The 23,652-nt window shown below is 28.4% G+C and overlaps 4 protein-coding genes across 4 annotated transcripts in view; 2 read left to right on the top strand and 2 right to left on the bottom strand.

The window, feature by feature from the left end:
• LOC106784445 (elongation of very long chain fatty acids protein 4-like) overlaps positions 1-2,910 on the bottom strand; it is a gene marked incomplete at its 3' end in the record, with an annotated part of 18,761 nt that extends 15,851 nt beyond the window's left edge. The window contains 1 exon segment of the mRNA XM_014743984.1: positions 2,796-2,910.
• A 4,479-nt stretch (positions 2,911-7,389) lies between these two features.
• On the top strand, positions 7,390-10,513 carry LOC106784470 (glycine receptor subunit alphaZ1). The gene is made up of 9 exons (XM_014744030.1): positions 7,390-7,769; positions 7,914-7,993; positions 8,210-8,309; positions 8,507-8,661; positions 8,912-9,067; positions 9,237-9,377; positions 9,493-9,722; positions 9,842-9,982; positions 10,106-10,513. The coding sequence occupies exons 1-9, from the start codon at positions 7,684-7,686 to the stop codon at positions 10,361-10,363; spliced, it is 1,347 nt and encodes a 448-aa protein (XP_014599516.1). The 5' UTR covers positions 7,390-7,683; the 3' UTR covers positions 10,364-10,513.
• Positions 10,514-10,608: 95 nt separating this feature from the next.
• Positions 10,609-15,352, bottom strand: LOC106784464 (periodic tryptophan protein 2 homolog). The gene is made up of 15 exons (XM_014744021.1): positions 15,232-15,352; positions 14,717-14,829; positions 14,511-14,605; positions 14,242-14,370; positions 13,878-14,148; positions 13,615-13,802; positions 13,208-13,526; positions 12,620-13,124; positions 12,190-12,527; positions 11,962-12,109; positions 11,636-11,813; positions 11,407-11,550; positions 11,249-11,323; positions 10,951-11,170; positions 10,609-10,864 (listed from the first exon to the last, which is right to left on the bottom strand). Exons 1-15 carry the CDS (start codon positions 15,247-15,249, stop codon positions 10,747-10,749), a joined length of 2,859 nt encoding a protein of 952 aa, XP_014599507.1. The 5' UTR covers positions 15,250-15,352; the 3' UTR covers positions 10,609-10,746.
• Positions 15,353-16,355: 1,003 nt separating this feature from the next.
• Positions 16,356-20,107, top strand: LOC106784454 (V-type proton ATPase 16 kDa proteolipid subunit). The gene is made up of 3 exons (XM_014744000.1): positions 16,356-16,665; positions 19,194-19,383; positions 19,828-20,107. Exons 1-3 carry the CDS (start codon positions 16,584-16,586, stop codon positions 20,030-20,032), a joined length of 477 nt encoding a protein of 158 aa, XP_014599486.1. The 5' UTR covers positions 16,356-16,583; the 3' UTR covers positions 20,033-20,107.
• Positions 20,108-23,652: the final 3,545 nt, after the last annotated feature.

The following is a 23,652-nucleotide window of genomic DNA, read 5'->3' as shown; positions in this document are numbered from 1 at the left end:
AAAATTTTAAAAAATTTTTTATAAATTAATATTAAATTTATTCGAGAGAGAGAAAATAAATAATTTCGTTATCGTACGTGGTCGCGAATAAAGAAATTTTTAATAATAATAAGATGTTTCTTTTTTTCCCCTTTCTTTCTTTATTTTTTATTTCGATTACTCTTGTTTCTCTTGTGAATATTTTTCTTTTCTTTTTTTTTATGTTGGAAGATAATAATCGTTGACCTTTTCGATGACGCTTCAAAAAACTCACGTATAAAAGTTGATCCTATGGTTGACGTCACTTTTCTCAACGTTTTCATACGATGATTATGGTTGTGCAATTATAGTTAATGGTGTTTCTATCTATTTAATCAAACTATACTATTAACTTTCGATGTCAATGTCTAGGAGAATATAATCGTTTACAATAAAATCCGTGCACCAAGTGCAAATATGCAGTCACTGACACTGACACCTTTGTCAAATTGACAGCAAATTTCTTTTCAATTAATTTTATTTCTTTCTTTAAGTTTCATTATTATTATTATTATTATGATCGTTTACGTGTGCATTTTTTATTTTATCTAACAAGAAGAAATATTTGCTGAGGTTGTAATTGTTTTTCTTTTTTTTTTTCACTTTTTCCTTTCAATTTTATGAACACGTGTTTCTTTTTATTTTGTCTTTACTGTTCAACACACAACCTTGATACAATTTAAAGGAATAATTAATATAATTAATATTATGTATAGTTATATATAAACATATTGATTTATTTGTATTTTTATTATAGATATATTGAGATTTATGTGTTATGAATGATATGTGATTTTTAATTTGGTTTTTAATTTTCCGTGGTTTATATATATACATTTTTTTTCAAATTGTTAATGTTATCTTTACGCGTAAATTTATTTCAGTAATTTTAAATTAATTTTATATTGGATTTTTTTAATATTATTTAATTTAATATTTAATTATCGTAGTAATAAGTTTGATATTTTTACCATAGGATTTTAATTATAGGATTGCATTCACATATATTGATCAAAACTAATTATATTATTTTTTTTAATATTAATAATTCTAAAAATATAGTATCTAAACACGCACACACATAAACATCACACATTAAAAATATTATAATCGAATCAGAAAGAATAAACTCTTTGTGTGTTTTCTTTTAATTACATTATCAAACGATTGTTTGAGAAATAAAGTTATGTGTATAGTTTTTTGTTTTTTTTTTTTTTATTATAATGACGTATGATTATTTTACAATTGCTTATTAGTCATGTGCTAAAGTGGTAAATGACGTTATTTTATAATCCTTCATCTTTATTATCGTTTGTCTTTGAACTCGTATGAGTATCTTTAGTGTATATATAAGATTGCTAAGAGAAGATTTCTCTTCATTGGATTAAAACCACTTTGCTAATACATATATCCGGTGTGTGCGTTTGTGTCTCCGTATAAAGATAATTTAAGTTTATACTAGATAGTATAAATAACTTATGCGAAAGTGAAATTTCTCATATCGATATAATGACATGTTTTTTATCTTACAATTAATTGCATTTCTATATATATTAACAAATTAAATATATCAATTTCAATTGTAATGTTTTCATTATAAACATTTATTTCAAATTAATCTCATGCTAATTAAATATTAAATATTAAATCTTATGTTATTTGGGGAAAAAAAAGGACAAACAAATATTTCTATACGTATAATTAAAAGTTCAAATATTTAATTCAGTAATTTTAAATATATATATATTAAATTATATAATAATTAATATTAAATTATATTATATAATATTAAATTATAATAATAATTTTAAATATATATAAATAAAATATTTCAAAATTTTCTATGACATTTGCACAAATGAATATAAAAATATAATTTAATCGTGAATACGATGACAACGCAAATTTGTGTGTAATTTGAATAAATCGAGAGAAAAAAAAAGAAAAAGAAAAAGAAAAAACATAAAATAAAATAATAAAAAAGGAAACAAGAATTACGATTATGCGAATTTATTTTGACGTCTGATTCGTTTCATTATCGATCCGAAGCGTAGATTCAAAGTAGTTATGCTCACGAGAAAGCATATCTCTGTGTATTTCTATGAGTGTGTGCGTGTGTATATATGTGTATAAAACAGTATATATATCCGGGTGAAAGTTATAGTGGGAGAAAAAAAGAAAGAAGATAAATACAAAGAGAGAAAGAGAGAGAGAGAGAGAGTAAGAAATATAATCTTAGGAGAAATGCTTAAAAAAAAAAACAAACCAAAAAAAAAGGACCAAAAATCAAAAGAAAAAGAAATTAACGTATGAAAATGTATTCCCCACCAATTTCACCAATTTCGTTCGAAACAAATGTCAAATGTGTGTGTGCGTGTGACACTTATTAATTTTTGTTTCTATTCATTTTCAAGCACCTTTCTCTAATCATTCGAAATTCGAGAGAACTTAATTGCTACTTTAGAATAAAAAAAAAAAAAAAAAAACAAAAAAGAAAAAGAATGTACAAAAAAGAATTGCGAAAGAAAACACACAAAAAATATAGAAGTGAATTGTTATGTTGTTAGTTAGTTCAAAAAAAAAAATTAGTTTTAGTTTCAGAGTTTTGTTTTTCAAATTTAAATGTATTGAGATAGAATATATAATAGTTGTTTGTTAAATTTTTGTAAAAAGGAAAATTGTATCGGAAGCCCTCCAAACCCAAAAGGGACTGAGTATAAATAAATAAATAAATAAATAAAAATATAATATATAAAAATATAGTAAACGATACTTACTTAAATTAATGAAACTCGTATCAAGATCCCCACCGTGAATTCACATTAATTTTTTTTAGAATAATAATATCGATATATAACGTATAATTATAACAATAAAATTTGCCATTAACACGATTACTATCTCTTTTTTTTTTTTTTTTGGTTAATCAAATCGAATTCGCTCACACAACTTTACTTTTACCCCAATACACGTTTCTTTCTATTCTTTTTTATTTTAATATATCACTAATACCGGTTCAACGTGCTTAGCACACGTCCACACACAAATACACAATCACACACACTCGCGTATTATATATATATATATATATATGGATCAAAGAAGTTTAAAAACACCTGTTTTCTAAAACGCAAAGTTCATTGAACTACGTTACGAACGACTTGTCACTTAGATTCTTCCTTTCGTTTTTATTTTTATCCATTTTTTTTTTTCATTCGTGTTAATGACCGTTTAAACTAAACCGGGTCCTCCACCAATTTCATCCAGTCCCTCCCCCCGCCGCCACCCCCCCTCCCCCGTTGTTAAACTATACTCTCACTATTCACATTTCTTATCGATTAAGTTAAAGTATCCAAAATTTGTTTATTCAAAACTTAATTATTTCAATGATACGTATATATATTTATTTATATATTTGAATGAGGATTAAATTGTTCGTATTAAAAATGATTAATAATTAATGATAAGTATTAATTATTCCATAAGTTTTCCATTGGAAATAAGCACGAGTGACATGAGCAGCCCCCAACGTTGCTTCAGTTTTCTCGGCAAACTGTTAGGGTGGTAAGCGCCGGGGTTGGCCGCCATCATAGAAATCAATACGACACCCTAAAAGGGGGGTGTCTCTTGTGGGTGTTCTATCGTCCAATTCGATCCTGTAACATTACCCTGTTAACCTGTTAACATAACAGATTTTCTATTAAACCTGAACACATGAAACAACAATAGAAATTATTTATTATATTGTTTATTTGGTATTAATTATTATTTCATTATTTTTATTTATTATCGTCTTGTGTGAAGAGATAGAATAAAAGATATATAATATATTCCATACTTGATGGGGTTTGTTTTTTTTTTTTATAAAATAATATAATTTAATCGAAATTTTATTGGTTAATATATTTATTATATATATTTTATTGGTTAGTATATGATTAATCGAAAATCAAATTTTTATTTAATTCTCATCGATATTATGAAAATTTAGAAATCTGTATTGTGTTTGATAATAAAATAGAATTTTGAATAAATTAAAATGAAAAAATTGAAATAACAATGTGAACGATGGTTAATTGTTTTATTGAAATTTTTAATTGCGAATCTATTCGAATATCGATAATTAAAATATAATACACTTGTTATATATTTTGTTTCTCTCTTTAACGATAAAACAAATTTTGATATACGATTTGTATAATATTATTTAATAGATTTTAATCTACAAAGAGAAAGAGAGAGAGAGGGATACAAAAAAAAAAAAAAAGAAAAACATATGGCAGAGTTCGTTGATCTTTTTTTTTTATTTTTTTTTTATTTTCATGAATGAACACGGAAATGCACCTGAGAGGAAGGTATACTCGAGAATTCACGGCTCGTTGAACATCAGGCATGACGAGAATGAAAATTTACTAGAAAACAAACAAAATTGCACGCCTAATCGTTTATTAAACTACGACATTCCGTTGTATTTGACACGATGAATATTCAAATGATTTTTTTTTTTGACAGAGATTTAATTTTATTTATTGATAATATAATGATGAACCAATAAAGTTATAAGGAAAAATAATTTGGATTATTATTATGATTTACTTCGATTGTGCATCATTTCTTTTTTACATTCCGACATTTTTCTATTTCTTATTGTTTGTTCTTTTTTTATTGATTTTTTCTTCTTTCATCTCGTAAAATTGTTTCCAATGTGTTTTCCTTATTCTCCAAAACAAAAAAAAGAGAACAATAATTTTTTTGTATTCGTAAATTATCGTGAAAGTTATTGTTTAATACGTACTTTCCCTTATATAACGAAAGTCAAATAAAACATCATAATTGTTATAGTTCGTAATGTTTATAGGGAACAAAAATTTATCTCGATAAAGAGTAAAGAAATATTTTACGACAAATTAAAATTCAAACGTTAGATTATTATTATTATTATTATTGTCGTGTTGATTTGATTTTTTACAAACTTATATCGACAAATATTTATGCGTATTTTAATAAATAAATACGCATGCGTACTTTCTCTCAATATTTTGAATTGAATATTACAACAAATTGAGACAAGAACAAATTATTTCTACGTTAAAACTTGTTCCTTCTTTTTTTTCTTACAACCCTTTTATATATATATATAAAATAAATTAAAATAAATTATAAAATTTTAATATTTAAATATAAAATTGTTTTTTTTTTCTTTTTTTTAAATATTTAACCACAGCTTAAATATAATATTTTCGATCCGATCATTTATATTATATCCTATAATAACAATCTTAAAAAAAACAAAAAAATAATTATTCTAACGTAACGTATATAAATTTTGTATGAAAAAAATTGCGATAGTATGATTAATATAACGATAAATAATTAATCAAATTCGAATGGTAAAACTTTTAACGGTGAAAACAAAAATTTCATGATTATATTTTGTCGAATGATAAAAATAATAAACGTGTCCGTAAAAATTAATGAATTTCTAAATCGACGTTCTGCATTCTTAACTTTATTGCTGAATAGATTTTGCTCTCTCTTTCTTCCTTTTTTTTATTTCTGAATGGTGAATAGGGTGGGAGCGGGGGAGGGGGTGGGGTAGAAGGAGAAGGATAGAGAAGAGTGTGCACACATAAATGGGACAAATACATACGAGAAGAAAATCATCGGGCGAGTGAACTTTCTACACCAAGTTCCGTAACATTCCTGACAATTTCTTCAACGAGTTAAACACTATTTACTTCTTCTTCTGTTCCTCCTACGCTTTAAATATCTAACAAATGTTTCAAAGAAAAAAAAAAAGGAAAGGATTTTAAATAAACAATATCGGTAAAAAAGTAGTAACGTTGATTAGACATTTTTTTTTGTATCCCCAACTATTACAAATCAACGTCAAAGGTTCTTTTATTTTCTCCTCTAGGATAAAAAGAATAATTTGACGGGCAATAAAAAAATAATTAATTAATCAAACGTAAGAGAATAATTTAACGGTTTACGAAGTGAAGATAAAATATTTTCGAATATATAATACTTGGGGAAATAAATCGTTGTACCGTTAGTTTTATTAATTTCTTATTTTTGGATTGAAATCAATCAAGAAAAGTAAAATATTTTTATATTTGTTATAATGATGATGATATTATTATTATTATTATTATTGAATGATTGATTGATTTATCTATTTATTTATTTATTAATATAAATTATATTATTGCAATTGTAAGTTTTGTGTGCACGTGTATGTGTTAATCTTTGAAAACTTTGTATAATATGGCTTCAGGCAAAAAACCGAGAATTCAAGACGACCCCGATGGATCGTGAGAAAGATGATGATTATGATGATATCCTTTTTAGATCCTTTCGAGGTTTCACCAAGATATACATTTTCTTTATTTGCTGACCTAATTTTCTAACAGAATTTTGATTTTACAATTAGAAATTTTTTGATTATCGAAACACCTGTTGGATAATACTTTAAAGAAAAAGTATTTTGTTACTAATGAACACATAAAATTGAAAGTGTAATCAAATTATTCGTCCCATTTTCTGTTTCCTTTTTTTTTTTGGTTAATGATACAAATTATTTGTTACAATGCAATTGTATTGTTTGAAAAATTTCGTACAGAAAAATATTACAATAAATGGAATTATATTTGAAGTATGATCAATTAGATTCTGATTAATCCAATTATGAAAAAATATGAAATTTATCATTTATTAATTAATATTAAAATATAAAAAAAAATCAAATATGAAGCATGGTTCATGGTATTCAAGTATTGAAACGAACATGAACAACAACAACCACACACACAAGCTGTCATATTATTCGTAATATTTTTATGACAATCATTATTATAGCATGTCATTCACCGTTTGGATTTTGTAAAAATTCATGATAAAAAAAGTGTGAGTTAAAAGATAAAAAAATCTATAGGACTCATCGAGGTCACCGATTGAGGTCGACTTTTCGAGACACACGTGACATCTAACATAAGTTTAGTTTGGTATAAGCATGTACCGTTGTTTCATCTTCTGAATGATATCAATGAAGAGGAAACTGTATTATAATGGGTCTTTAAACTACACCAAAGTTCAAATTGTTACTTATCTTTTTTTTTTTTTAAATACACTTTTAATATACATTAATTCGATTATACAAATTTTCTACTAAATACTTGAAAAATTCTTATCAATTACAGTAATTAAAAAAAACAAACGTTGACTGATATTTTAATCCGTAATTACAATATATGTATCCAAATAAATATTTTATTTTATGTTCGATTATTTGATAATTGAAAAAAATATATATATATTTCTTTTTTACTTTTTTTTTTTTCAATAATTTCTATTTTCATCAAAGGAATATAATTTCGAAATAAAAATATTATACAACAGGTTTTCTATAAGCGTTCACACCATTTCGGAATTATTTTTTAGCATACCTAATCACAGGTACGTTTTGTTTTGTTTTGTTTCTGCCAAGTGAAAATAAGAATATTTTATCTCTTACATAATATGACAAAATAATAATTGTCATGTCGAAATGTAACTACGATACCTGCAATTGAAATAGATTGCATATAAGTGACCGTTTAATGAATTAATTGGCACGCCTTTCGAGTTAGTTAGAAATGTCGATCGAAAGACATTGACAGTTCTCTGATGTTTCTAAAGATGAAGTGTACTACGATTGTAATCATTTTACTTCACTATTGTTTCAATCTTTTGCAAGAAGTTTTTTCTACCAGGTTATACTTTATCTCCTATTTTATTTATTATAATATTAGGACTAATATTTCTTTTCTAAAAATATTGTCTATTTCTTTTTGTTTTATTTTTTTTTTTTTTTTTCTAAATAATTAAAAAAGATATTTTACTCAATATAATTTTAGCATTTTCGAAGGAAATATCAAGAATCAGACGAAAAATGTTATGAAACCAAGAGTCGTATTACCAGATCATTACGTTAAAGGTTCGTTAACAATATATATCAGGGGTACCATAAAGTCTCATTACATTTTTTATTAGAAAAATAATTTAATCAAAAACTTTAGGAAATATTTTCATTATAAATTCATAATTATAGGATTACAAATACGAAATGACTTTCTGGTACCCCGATACAAGAATAAATGTGGTATCATTAAAACTGAAACAACAATAATCGTGTTTGATTATTTTCTTTCAGAAATTCGACCACCATCAAAAAAGGGTGTACCGGTGACAGTGAATTTTAGTATTTTTGTCGTGGACATTAATTCGATCAACGTCGAGGACATGGATTTTAGGTAAATTTTCGTATATTAGGATGAACTCAAAATTTATCGTACGTTCATTGTATCGAAACTTTGTTTTTTTACTTTGGAAATATTCATTTAAAAAAAACTCACGAACTTTTAATTCAACCTAATAAATTATCTCGATCATATTATTACATAATTATTCATTTGTTTTATTTTTTTTTTTTTTTTTTTTTAATTAAAAGAGTAGACATGTTCGTTCGTCAAAGTTGGACCGAGTCAAGACTTTACATGCCGGATGACATATTCGAAGATGGTGACGATTACGTTACATTTCCACCGGAATTTTTTGACAATCTTTGGCAACCCGATCCATATTTCCTAAATTCCAAAGTATCTGGTAATTATATTTCAATTATTTTCTTTACAGAATGATTTTATTTTGATCACACTCATTTTTCGATGAAATTAGCAGTTTTCGCGTATAGAAATAGTACACATATACATAAACCTGTTGTTTCTATATCGTCATCGATTAAAAATCAATTAAAATATTTTCGTAAGAGTGATTAATTCCTTTATATTCATTACACAAGAATATAATCGTGACAAATTGTGTAATCCCGTTTATTGTTAATGTTGTTTTGTAGAAATCGCTACTTTGAACCGCAAATTTTCATCGGTCACACTTTACAGAAACAAAACAGTAAGATATTCAGCACGTATGCACGCGATAATAGCGTGTCAAATGGAATTCCAACTTTATCCGATGGACATACAAGTTTGTCCTATCTACATTGAAAGTTGTAAGTTTAACAAATAATATGTCTGAAAAGAATAATAGTCATTTGTCACGTAACGCATAACAAATTTGTAATTTGTGTAAGCAGTAACGCGAACAATAACTTTCTTCTTTCGGACATTCATTTTAATCGTTTTATCATTTATTTTTAAAATCAGATTTTCTTTTCCCAGTTTCTTACAACAGTCAAAAGTTACGTTTGAGATGGGACGACAGTGGTGTAACAGTTAATCCTGAATTAAAATTATTACAATACAATATAGGAAAACCTGTTGTCTTTGAAGAGACTACTCATTATATGTTGGAAAAGAATGGTATGAGATGATGTTTATTAAAAATAATTTGATCTTCTATTGGATAGAATTCAATTAAATTCTAATAGAAAAAAGTAATATACGGTATATAAAATGAAAATTCAATATCGTTTAGGTAATTTCTCAAGGTTGGTCGTTTTGTTTCGATTTGAGAGAGAAATCGGACATCATTTGATTCAAACGTTTGCCCCATCAACGTTAGTCGTGATGTTATCTTGGTTCAGCTTTTGGTTGGGTTTGGATGCTATTCCTGGACGTGTTGCTCTTTTAGTTACAAGTATGCTTACTTTAGTGACAATGTTTACTGGATTGAAAAGTGATATTCCTCCGGTTGCTTATGTTAAAGTAAGATCATGATGATGATGATGATGATGATGATGATGATAATAATTTGTTAATTATATATTCAAATTTTTGATTGAATTATTTTTGTAGAATAAATTAACAATATTATTCATTTGTAGGCATTGGATCTTTGGATGGCGGGTTGCATGATGTTTGTATTTGCTGCTTTAGGAGAATTCGTGGTAGTCAAAGTACTCGATTTGCGTTATCAATTCGGAAGTGATTTACAATCATCAATCGTGCCACGAAGTTTTCAAACAGTTTGTATTTATTTTTTTTCCATTTATCTTTCATGATATAAAAAATATCACGTATTAACTTACGTGGTACGTGTATACTTAAATGTTTTAATTATTTTATCAAGTTGTTTATTTCATATTCAGCGGTCAATTTCAACAGACAAAGGGCAAAATTTTGGATTCTGGGATTACGATACCATGTATGCACCAAAATACAAAGCCAAACGAATAGGAAGCAAAAATCTTTTACAAACGTGGCTCGATCTCGAAACATCTCCGTTATTTCCTTCCAGAACTAGATCGCATAAAATAGATCGTTACAGTAGAGTAGGATTTCCTATTCTTTTTCTATTATTCGTAATTTTATATTGGCCAATACTTTTGCTTAAAAAAGCAGCATGATGTTGTAAGTTTATTTTTCTAAATGCCACGTCAATCAACTATTTTCAGTATTAATTGACTTTGTTTTGGCACACTTAGTGGATCCGTATAGAAATTTCTTTATAAATTTTAATTATTATTATTATTATATATTGTAATAATCAAATGATATACAACATACACACACACACGTTGTGTACGTAACGCTAAATTTTCTTAAATAAAATAAACATTAGGAAAAATTGAAATGATTTCGCATAAAAAAAATATTTTTATGTATTTCTTATATATATAATGCATTTACATGCATTTTTTTTATATAATGCATTTACATGCATTTTTTTTATATATACAAAGTTAAAATTATTTTACTTGTATTAAGATAAATCATTACAGATGATGATTTATAATGAATCATCGGATTCATCACTACACGGATCTTTATCTTTTAATTTAGATTTAGCAGCCTTTATTCTTCCCATGTTTTGTATGTAACTTATCGTGTATTGATTATAATCACATCTGTTATAAGAAATTATGTTTAAAATGATATTTTTGTTTTTTCAATGAAATGTAATATTGTTCTATGAAAATTCAATTCAACTTACATATGACTCAAATCGTCGTACATTTTTTGCATATTTCTTTGCAACATTAACAGTAACGGCATTTGAAAGATCGTGTTCATTTTATGTCCATGATTAGTTAATATCACTTCTATCCATAAAAGATAAAAATGTATATGTCTCGTTGATTCTAATTCGGTTGTTATGAATTTCAAAACCTTCTCTACATAAATATCCGCCAAGAAACTTATAACCAGTTCAACTAAAATATTAAATATAACAAATATTGATTATAATAAATTCATTTTCTTATTTAATAGGAATATTTAAATAGTCTTACTATTTTTGAATGGTACAGCTTCTAAACTTTGTCTTATTAAAGATTTTTCATTCAGTTTCAAAGCCATCATCAATGCTGAAAAATGAAAACACATTATATTTAGAGTTAATTATTATTAACACACATAAATATAATTAAATGTTTAATAAGATACAAACCTTTTCCGTATTTCTGTTTAGAAATAACTTTTTTGGTAGTATGAGGAGTGATTTCAATCTCTAGTTGAAACGGGTCAAACATATATCCGGCATTTAACGAATATATCAGCAAACCTTCGGTCGTTGCTGCTCCCCATGCTTGTCCTAATTAGTACATTTATTTTAATAACAAAATCAATTTAAGCATATATATATATATAATATTTATAATATTTAATATTAATTTTACCTGTTGGACAAAATTGTAAACTATAAACCCTGACTTCCGGTTTCATACTTCTGCTAGCCATATCGCCACTTCTAACACCTGGCAAACGCAACGTCACGTTACCACCCTCATTTTCTTCACGTTCTTCAACCAGATTCAAATTTCCAAATTCAGTCAATTTTCGCCTGTTTATATAATCCTATTAAAACAAATAGTTTATTCATTACAGAATGTTATAACAAAAATAGAATAAATGAGTAAGACCCGTGTTTCATATGTTTCAATCATATCACGAGTTTCACACGTTTTTATAGTCCTTAGGGGTAAATAATTATAATAATACATACGTTTACCGCATCCAAAGACCTGTTTTGTGTGACTTCAAATTTTTTTAATAATATGCCTTCTTTAACATTATAAATACAAACGTTTTTAGAACATCCACCAGCTAATATACACGAGCCATCAGCAGAATAACACAATGAAGTAAATCCTCTAGAATAGAATATAATTTTTAAATTAACAATTAGTGTAATGATTTAAAATCATATTAGGAAAAAAATATTTTTGCGTACTTAGCCTGTGAAGATTTTTTTGCTGTAATCATATCTGTTTGTAATCTACCACCGGCTAAGTCATTCCTGCCCTCGATACTGCCTGTTTGTCGTACAGTTTTACAATGGAAAAATGAAATGTCTCCGTCTAAAGTAGCAACTGCAATTTCTTCCCCGTCAGGTCTGTAAGTGACGTATAAACCCTCGGAATTTAACTGTATCGTCTCATGCATAGAATCATTTCTTATAGCATTCCATATTTTCAATGTTTTGTCCCAGGAAACAGATACCAGTTCAGAGCTCGCCAAATTCGGATTAAAAGCTAAACTTACAACGGGTCCAGTGTGACCACCTAATATCTAAAAATTAAACGAATAATTATTATCATAGAGTAATCTTTGAATTATCAAGATTTTTAAGTGATACAAAAATTTATTGAAATTAGACATACTTCTAATAAAGATCCCATTTTAATACTCCACAAGTAAATAAAAAAGAAATCTTGACCTCCTGCAGCAACGAACTCGTCGCTCGAGTCTAACGTTACGCAAGAAAATTGTATCGGTTTCAATGACGTTAAAGTTTTAAAATTTCTGTATCTGGTTAAGTCGTACGCTCGGACAGTTCCATCCAGCGAAGAAGAAACAATGAATTTACGGTTGTGACTGAAAAAAACTCCTGTAACCGCGGAAGTGTGTTCTTTAAAGGTAACAGAACAAAATCCGCTCGTGGTATTCCATAGCTTTACTTTTCCATCTTCTCCACCCGTAACAATATATTGTCCATCAGGACTATAAGCTAAAGAATTAATATTGTTACTGTGTCCTTGCTGTTTCATAGCGTATGTTTCACTTTGCCATTCCCAAACCAATAATTGACCTACATTTGAACATCCTAAAGCTATCCAATCTCCAGTAGGGTTTATCGCAATAGTAGAAATACTTTGTTGAGAAATCCTGATAAAACGAAAATGATTAAGTTAAGAAATAAAATAATAGTATAATAATAGTATTTTGTTAATAATATTTAAAGAACATACTCTAAAGAATGAATCTCGTTCCCGTCAGGCATATCATATAAAAAGAAGGTACCATTATTAAATCCTACTATTAAAATATGAGAATCTTTATGATATGCAGCTGCCGTTAATTTTATATCCTTTGAGTCTTGTTTTTCTACTTTTGGTGATACGAAATGACGTACAATTTTTTTATAACGTAATTTTCTAAATTTTTTCAATTTTTTTGTATTATCTTCTCTTTCTGTTTCTTTTTCTTTTATTTCTGTTTCTTGTTCATCTTCAGAGGAAAAAGAACTTATTTCTTCTTCATTTTCTACTTCTTCTGTTGTTTCAAATGCTAAAATATTATATTTATGAAAATGAAATTACACATGTTAAAGTATTACTAAAAATTTCAATAAAATTTTCTTTAATTTTTATCTTACGGAATTGGAATAATTTATTCTCAGAAGTTTCGAATTGTTTTTCAGTTTTTTCTATAGCTTTATCCAAGTCTACGTCATCTTCAATGTCGCTATCAATTTTTCTTCTTTTTTTTTTTTTAATCGGTGGATTCCAAAGCACCAAATCCTTGGGATCAATGGTGCATTGCCAATAACAAACTTGTCCATATCTATGAATAATATATTTTTTATTTTTTTATGAATAGTCCATAAAAATATTATTAAATATATAATGAATACTATACCTGTCAACAGTCGTTATGTCATAACTATCCTTTTCAAAGAAACACCCTACGATACTATCACGATGACTACCAAGCATAATTGGTTTAAAATTAACCCATTTGTTTAAACTGTACAATTGAATACAACAATCTTTGGAACCAACAGCCAATAGGTTGGAATCGAAAGACCAATCTAAACACGAAGTTTCATCGACAGCTGTATGAAATACTCGTTCCATTATAAATGAATTGTATTCTCTTGATTGCAGACTTGGTACATCAAAAATAAAAACTAAAAAGATTATAGATACAAATACATAAATCATTCAATTTTTATAATACAAATAAGGGATAAGAATATTATGTTTCTTTTATACGTGATTACCCTTATTCTGTTTACAAACAGCTAAGTGTTCCCCGTCAGGTGAAAATTTAACGCATTTGACATGAAATTTAAATCTATATTTATTTATCACCGTTTTACTGGCCATACTGATTATATGAGCATCTCCCTCTGTAAGTATAATTTTTTAATTAACTACAACTTCATCTTGTGTGTGTGTGTAATTTATTAATTTCATTGTTGTAATCATATGTTGTTATAATGTAAGTGGTTTATAATACGAAAAGTAAATTTATTTGTAAATGCTTTACCTTCATTAATTGCGATTAACAAACGACCGTTTGGAGAAATGTCTAAAGTGCTATAATTATAATTACTTTCTATTGGAAGAGTCGTTGATTTGTTGCTGAAATAATACGATTTTAATATTTATTAGTTTCCTAAATCATTTTTATAAGCGTGTAATTATTATTATGAGTATATTATAATTATTACTATTAATATATTAAATACTTACTTTTTTAAATCAAAAATAGTGATTCTATTTCCCACTGGACTAATAACAGACGATCCATCCAAAGAGAATATTACATTTCCTTTACGGTACACCGTACCAAGTAAATTACTGAACTTTAAAACATAAAGTACAATTTATATTAATGTAAATACTATTTTTCTATTATTTAAACAAATTATTTAATTATTAATAATACCAATATATTGATATCCAAGTACATATAATAAATTCAACAACTAATAAAAATAGGTTAGAAAAAGTTCTTATAAAAATAAAATACAAACACACAATTAACATGAATTTATATAATATTTTCTATTTTTCATTATTATATTTATTTATTAATTAATTTTTATTTGCGTTTATTAGTATTTATCTGTATGTATATAATAAACTAAACAACTGAAAAGAGGTTAGAAAAAACTATTAACATATAAAATGAATTTTCTATCAATATAAATATTAAATAATAATTAAATAATACATAAATATTAAAATTTAAAATAAAATCAAACCTTATAAGAGAATTTCATTGTGTTCCTAGGTTATTCAAAATATAACAAAAAATAGCAGAGCACGTTTACTTTATTGTTAAAATTGGTAGTACAGTGAAACGTGCGACCTCTACAACTTCCGCTACAAATTACAAATCACGTGTTCGAAACTAAGGCGTCGGCTTGAATACAGAAATTATATTTTAAAGAATAAATTTCTATTCTGTGTAAACTATACAATTTATTAAACAATTTTTTATAGATAAATAATATTAATAATATTAATAAAAAAAACAATACAATGAACAAAACTTATCGTTCTCATTTATCCACATATTTATTATTGAAATTAATTTTACAATAAAATATAATAACATTTAAATATCAAATTAAAATAAAATAAAATTATGATACAATTATCAACTCATAATTGTATCTTATTAGTTAATTAAATAACATCAGATGTTAAATAAGAAGCATAGAAAGAAACATGTCCTACATTCACCCATATGTGTGATTCGATACGCAGTTGCGATAAACGTTTACACGTTCATTGATCTGATAAGACGATTGCGAGATAATTACTTTATTTAAATTGGAAAAGGTAGATAATAATTTGATACAAGATAAGAACAAAATAATATGAATAAGCTATTCATTAATTTATTATATATATATATATATCTTCTAATACATGAATGATTAGAATAAGATATTGCAAAAATTCTATCATAATTTAAATAAAATCAATTGATGACAGTATAAAGCGAATGAAAATTTAGAAACATGAAATTGTGTCAAGGCAAGAATACATGGACATATATCTATATATATGTATATATGTATGCATAAATATATACGTATAAGTAAATTAGTTCTCTTTAAGCGTCTCCAGGTAGAATTCCCAAATATTGCATAGGCGTAGATCAGGAATCGGAAGCGCGCGCGTCACGCGCTTCCAAAATGTGTGCGCATGTGCATAGAATAAAATATCATTAGAGTAGATGGCGTTTGTGTAAAGTATTTGACGTCATGTCGATGAGAAGAGACAGGATCGATGATTGGTTGATTGTACGGTAGCTCTTATTGGATGACCAATGAGAATCGCGAATACATTATTCGGTAAGTGAACAGCTTCCTCTATCGGTCGTCACTCGTCACATGACCCGCGCCACTATACGGTAGGCCATATTTGACAGTGGCACTAGTCTAGCGAAGTGAGTGCGTGAAGATCGCTCTTCGTTCGACGGTCCGCGGATTATTCAACCGACAACTTGTGTAAATACTCGCGATCATTTATTGAGCGAGGAGTCCATAGAGACGTACTCAATTAATTACAGATAGAAGATTATTCTACACACACATTACACAAGATGAGTACGTTTACAGAGGACGCACCCATTTACGGGCCCTTTTTCGGTGTAATGGGCGCTGCCTCTGCCATTATATTTTCCGGTAAGTTTCTCTCTCTTTCTCACCCACGTACGCACACACACACACATAGATATATACATACATACATAACCATGATATATTTTACTGTCAACCATTAATCGATACTAAAATATTTCGATATTCCTATCTGAATAAAAACCAAATCCTTCGAACCTGAAATGACTCATCATTACGATGACGTGCACGATAAAATATTATTTAATAAATGAACGATAAAACACACAATCACGTATAATCATCCTATATAAATATACGTGTATCTGTATATGTGCCCGGGGAATCTGGGGAAACGTCTAACGCGCCATTTTATCTACCCGAAGCGCGCAAGATTTGGAAAAATCGATCCCATATTTCGTCCAATCGATGACAAGGTTCTTATGTCATAGGGTTTTTTTTTTTCTAAAACCTGTCACATTTTTTCCTTTGATAATCGAATGCGGATTAATTAAAAACGAAGGACGTGAAGAAAATAAAATGACGGACGGATGGACGGACAGACGAACGAATGGATGGGCTGACGGAGAAAACGCTTAATCGAACGACGTACGATCGAAACGATACTTGTAATTTAGATTCTCTCTCTCCCTCTCTTTCTATCGTTCAATATATATATATACATCTTCTGTCTCAGTCTCTCTCGTGTATCTTTCAATCCCTTCGAATGCAACAACGAAGAAGACGCATATAAGACTCGTTGCTCGTCGTCCTTTTAACGATAGGAAATGGAAAAATACGACGTGTCTTTAGCTCTATCTATCTCTCTTATTTTCTCTATCTGTCTCTCTCTTTTTCTCTCTCTCTCTCTTATTCGATGCGCATAGCAACGGCAGAGAAGTTCTAATCTCGGTTAGCTGAAGATGCCAAGGATACGGATTCGATATTTGAAGCGCCATTTTCCTGCGCATGTAGATCGTCAATTTCGTAATCTTCTGAAAACATGATCCAAGAAACTCTCTTCTTCATTAAAACAGATTCCTCTTCTATCCAACCATACGTCTATCTCTATCCTTCTCATTCTCTGTCTCCTCTCCGTCTTTTACGTATGTATCATTAAAAAGAACAGAACGTTCCCTACCTCCTTCCCCCTTCTTCCTCCTTCCTTCAGTTACTACAGTTAGACTTTAAATTCTTATTTCGTAATTTCGTTGACCTCGATAAGAAGAAGAAGCATTACTTTTTGTTTTCCTGTCGCGACAGTTGTAGTTGCCTTTTTGTTTAGTAATTGATTTTAGTAGATATACATCGTTATGTATCATATTTTATCAACGCATTATCATCCTTATCGTTGAATTGTAACATGCTCTTTAGTAACACGAGAAACTTTATGATATCTTTTGAAATGTTCTGCCAATGTTTGAAAAATAAATGTCTAGTTTAAAGAGAGAGAGAGAAAGAAAGAGAAAAAGAAGGAAGGAAGGAAGGAAGGATAATAGAAGGCAATCGAGTTTTGCTTTCTGAGAAGTGAGCCACGAGAACCTTTCGGCTTCCTATCGAGGAAATCAATACGGATCCGTTTTCTCGTGTGCGCCGAAGTCCTATCTTCAATGGAACAACGACGGCAGCACACGAGGAAAAGGATATCGAACACGAGGCACGAATGAGGGAGACACCGGGATGGATATATACATATATATACGAATAATAATGATCTTCGTCGTCTTCTTCTTCTTCTTTATACAATTGGACCACAGTGTTCTTAAATAACTAGACTAATCCCTAATTAATATTACTAGCCTATTACTTTTTAAATTAAAATTCCTATCTAGTGATTTTCTTTTCCATCTATTCATTATTATTATTATTATTTTTTATTTTAAAAGAAGAGGAACAAATCTCATTTTATAAATGGATAGTACTTTTATATTTCACATGCAATTTACTTCTATAAAGGATAAATTAATATATTCTTTTTATTTTTTGTTTCTTAATGTATTCCATATCAAAAAATGGGGGGGACCAATCGTGCCACGCCCCCCTACTCACGGGACGGGGACTTACATGATTATCATGTGACTGCCAACGTGAGACTCATGTGACTCCGGGTTTCCAGTCTCTCTGGGCGTAACATGCTCGTCATCGATCAACCTTCTTGCATTCTTTTTGTTTTTTTATATATATATACACATATTTCTTTTTACCTAATATTCCTTTCTTGTATATTTTTATATAATTCTTTTTTAATCAACACATTTACCAATCATGCTATGCCACTTTTGTAATTCGTTTTTAAAAACGATTGTTCGATTTTAGGATATAATAATGATAATCGATATATCGATATTTACAATCGTAAAAATTCGACTTCTACGACTATGTCACGATTATGCAGTTACTCTTTTGATCTAATTAATAACATTTATTATTTTTAAATGAAATCATATAATTGTGGTGTTATGAAAATCTTATTGAAAATGTTTAATTGTGTTTTTTTTTGGTTTCTTTATATTAAGGAAATTCTGATTATGTTGAATATAAATGTGTGAGGTTATGATGACAAAATAGGACTACATTTTTTAACTAATTTGTAGCTCTGGGAGCAGCTTATGGTACAGCTAAATCAGGTACTGGCATCGCAGCGATGTCTGTTATGAGGCCAGAACTTATTATGAAATCGATCATTCCTGTTGTCATGGCTGGTATTATTGCCATTTACGGGCTGGTAGTTGCAGTTCTTATTGCCGGTAATCTAGACGAACCACCAAAATACCGTCTCTATAAGTAAGTACTAGATTCTTTATTATTGTTGATAAAACTTATATATATATTTATGCTGTACGCTTTAACACCATTTTAATATTAGGTTGTGATTTTTAAAGATACAACTTACATATTTAGCATTATTAGATGTAGATATCTTTATTTTTTATTATTACTTTATTACTATCTTATTACTAGTTTAAAACTAACTATTAATGTATTTAAGATTAGGCTTATATTCAAGATAACAGTTCTTATTCTTATATTTAGCATAAATATGATAAAATGTTTACATTGTTTATACTTTACGCAAAGCTATATTAAAACTTTCCAAACAGTTTAATACAGCAAGTAAACAAAAAGGGTTTATTAACGATTGTATAACTACGAATCGATATTTTAACCTGATTATTCAACGCATGTATTAACGATTAACGAAATTTCTTTTCTTTCCTTTTGCTATAGCGGTTTTGTCCACCTGGGTGCTGGTTTAGCCGTAGGTTTTTCTGGTTTAGCTGCAGGATTTGCCATTGGTATTGTGGGAGACGCGGGTGTAAGAGGCACTGCACAACAGCCTCGTCTCTTTGTCGGTATGATCTTAATTCTCATCTTCGCAGAAGTATTGGGTCTCTATGGTCTCATCGTTGCCATCTATTTGTACACAAAATAAACAGCACGTAGAGAGGCAAGAATGCAAGACTTGTCGCCTGCAAACCAACAACGCTCCCCTAAAACTATTAAAATATTGCAACTTTGTTTCGACATTTTACTTAATCATATATACAAATATACATACATACATACATACATACATACATACATACACACGGTTACATATACACACATATTAATCTCCGTTCATGATCCGTATCGCCTTATCACTTGCGCATACTTCTGTAATGTTATATTCAAACTACCATAATGTTAGAACTCGTGCATTTAAAAATAACGTCTACACAAATCATTCAAAATGTGAGAGATGTGTTGTATCTTAGCGGAAGTATTGCGATACAAGTAATGGCTGCGACAAGTCGAGAGATACGAAATGACATTATTTGGAAGTATGGAAATTATTATTATTATCATTATTATTATTATTTCGGTCTGACGAAAGGAAGTCGAAATATAAAAAAAAATATTAATATGAAAAAAGGGAATAAGAAAACAAATATATATATAAGTATATACAAAGGTGACAAATTCACACATATACACAGGCGACAGGGAATTAACATAGAAGAAAAGAAGAAGAAGAAAAAAGAAGAAGAAGAAGAAAAAAAAAAAACCAAGAACTACCCCATGTCCCACGACGAAAAAAAACACACATTTCTCTTTCACTGTATAGTAATCATTTCTTAGCGTAGTTTGACATTGAATTATCAATTAAAGTAATCGGCTCTACTGAATGTATAAAGATGAGAATGTTATTCATAAAAGAATACTTAGCACAATTATATAATATTAAACATAATTGAAGTGGCAGTATACATACAGCATGCGATGAAGGTGTACGAAGAAATGAAGAAAAAGAGATACATTGTTTACGGTTGAAGAAGAAGAAAAAGAAGAAGAATAAGAATAAGGAAAAGGCCAGCAGCAACAAATGTTTGAATATATTATGCATGTAATTAAACAGCGTAATACACACATGGTTGGTCGTTGTACAGTAATAATGGTTCTGTAAAAGAACAAAGAAATTTAAAAAAAAAAAAGAAAAAAGTTACAAACAGAATTCGTACAACCAAGAGAGGGAAAGAGGATGGATGCAATGAGGGACAAAGAATGATGTGTATTGAAAAAAAAATAGAGTCAACGAAAGGGGAAGATAAAGAAGAGAAAAGCGTGAATGTATTAAAGTAAATGAAAGAAAAAAAAAAAAATAAAAGTGGAAAATATGGAAAAAGAAAATAAACAAAAAACAAAAAAAATAATAAGAAAACTACAGATAATATGATAGTATTAAGTCAATTGAAAGGCTGCTGGACGTAAAAAACGGAAACGACATTTTGCACTTATCTCTGATTTAATTCTGCAGAAAGTGTTAACAATGTTTATGTAAATGTATGCACGTGATGGGTAGGATTTACTGCAAAGGCCAGCAGTTAAATCCCAACGAGCGACTTACTAAAAATGAGATAGGAAAATTATTTCGGTTTACATTTGTGAGAATATCTTGCGGTGTAAAAAAAATTTCGTCGCATTCGCAAATGGTCACGGAATAATTATTTAAAAAAAACAAATATACGACCAACTTTATTATATCTACGTGCCAGCAGAAAAAGATAGATAGAGAGAGAGAGAAAAAGAGAGAGGGAGAAAGAGAGAGAGAGAGAGAAAGAGTTAGAGTTAGAGAAAGAAAGGTGACGGTTTGAAAAAAAAAAAAAAAAAAAAACAAGAAAAAAAAATAAAGATAAGGGAAAAAAGAAAATAAATAAAATGTCGATTTACGGGAACGTTTTTATCGGTTGCTTGGTTGAATGCATGCATGCGCAGCACATTCTCGAAGCGACGGACATCGTATGACCCAGTATTGCATCACGTAACATCAAGTAAACAGGCGCCTGCTTTTTAAAACTATCGAATCTAATCTCTTTCGAATATGATAACAGATTCCTAAAAACAGTATAGAATATAATATAATAATTGACCGTACGCGTTAAATCAGAAAGAACAACAACAAAAATCAAATGCGTGGCGTGCCTGACGTGGGGTGGTGCATTTACGATTCTTAATCGAATAAAACCAATAAAAAAAAACAAATTCTATAATTAATAACGTAAAGAATAAGAAAAAGAAAAAATAATTAATAAAATTTCTGTACAATTGTTTTCTTTTTTTTTTAAGCAAAGAAACTCGCGATATAAAAACCCCCCCGTTATCGAATTTTAATTAAAAACCGTGGCATGGAAAGTTTTCGGTTTCTTTTGATTACGATTAATAAAATATCGCGCAATTCTTTTTTTTTCTCTTCTTCATCTTCTTCTTATTTTCGATTATTAAAAGTATATCTATACAAAAGAAAAAAATAAATGTAATGAATGAATCATCAAAATAATACTCGTGTATTACGATGATACGAAATTTGATACGAACATTTCTAAAATATCGATGATTTCTTTTTATCATCGTTTGAGTATTTTTCAGCGCGAATATTTTAATGAAATATCTTTTTGTTTCTTTTTCATAGAGATTATAACACACACACGTTATATTAATTGATTCTTTGAAACGTATTGAAATATTATTAAGACGACTTTTCGTGATATTAAATATTCGAGTGGAATTAATATAATTATAATTGAATATAATTTCCGATATATACGATGAACATAATAAAAATATATGATTATACACATTTATATTCAATCTAATTATATTGTGGTAATTATAATAATAAATAAAAAATATAAATGAATAAGTTTTAAAATATTAAATAAGATTAATTGAATGGTGGTTTTAATGACACAATAACCGATAAGTATAGTCCGATTCGTAAGGATCAAAGAGAATAAACCGGAAAAGCTAAGACCCGTGCCTTCCGTTCCTTGATGGAGTAATATGCGTTAGTTATGTTTCAATTGCTCCTTTTTAAACCCACGCACAAATTATACGCATCTTCGTCTATACATACATACCGATGTAAAAACTCATTAATTCATTAATTCATGCTAATGTCAAGCATATTATTGGTGGTGATGATGGTGTTCAATAGAATATTATTCTTTAAAACATATTCGAACATATCTGATTCTATAAATAATATATAACAATTATGAAATATATTTATTATATATCACGATATATTTCAAATAACTTTGAAAGTATATTTTAGATCTGAAACGTTAGATAAATCATTTTAACAATTGAACGAGTGTCCCCGTTCGTCGTCTGCAGCTATATTCGTGTCGTAAAGGAAATATGGACGCCATGTTTATTTTCAATACGGGACAAATAATACTGCGCGAGATTTAAGTATTTAAGTATTATATTTATCACACTCTTGTGTGTCAGTAAAGAATACGATCACCACCACCACGATCACCACCACCATCGAGAGAACAGAAAAGAACTTTTCTTTTATTCTCTTTTTAATGCTTCTATGTCGATGATGCGTAAACGAGAGGCGGAGCCAATTCCTTGGAAGAGGTTATAGGTCACCACCAATCACAGCTCGATGATAAAAGATCTCTTACACTACTTTATTCATCATCATCTTCTTCTTCTTCTTCTTCTTCTTCTTTTTCTTTGATGTATATATATATATATATATTTATATATGTACATGTAAAT

Source organism: Polistes canadensis, unplaced genomic scaffold, assembly GCF_001313835.1.
Source record: "Polistes canadensis isolate GaletaPanama2010 unplaced genomic scaffold, ASM131383v1 scaffold_35, whole genome shotgun sequence".
Classification (NCBI taxonomy): Eukaryota; Metazoa; Arthropoda; class Insecta; order Hymenoptera; family Vespidae; genus Polistes; species Polistes canadensis.
Note: the sequence above shows the minus strand (reverse complement) of the source record. Positions and strands in the feature narration are given on the sequence as shown.

Coding starts and splice junctions, on each gene's coding strand:
- LOC106784464 (XM_014744021.1), bottom strand. Junction 13,527..13,614: donor GAATAAATTATTCCAATTCC/GTAAGATAAAAA, acceptor ATAATATTTTAG/CATTTGAAACAACAGAAGAA. Junction 11,324..11,406: donor TAAACAGAAATACGGAAAAG/GTTTGTATCTTA, acceptor TTCATTTTTCAG/CATTGATGATGGCTTTGAAA.
- LOC106784470 (XM_014744030.1), top strand. CDS start 7,684: ATGTTTCTAAAGATGAAGTGTACTACGATTGTAATCATTTTACTTCAC. Junction 7,994..8,209: donor ACCAGATCATTACGTTAAAG/GTTCGTTAACAA, acceptor ATTTTCTTTCAG/AAATTCGACCACCATCAAAA. Junction 8,310..8,506: donor GTCGAGGACATGGATTTTAG/GTAAATTTTCGT, acceptor TTTAATTAAAAG/AGTAGACATGTTCGTTCGTC.
- LOC106784454 (XM_014744000.1), top strand. CDS start 16,584: ATGAGTACGTTTACAGAGGACGCACCCATTTACGGGCCCTTTTTCGGT. Junction 16,666..19,193: donor CTCTGCCATTATATTTTCCG/GTAAGTTTCTCT, acceptor ACTAATTTGTAG/CTCTGGGAGCAGCTTATGGT. Junction 19,384..19,827: donor CCAAAATACCGTCTCTATAA/GTAAGTACTAGA, acceptor CTTTTGCTATAG/CGGTTTTGTCCACCTGGGTG.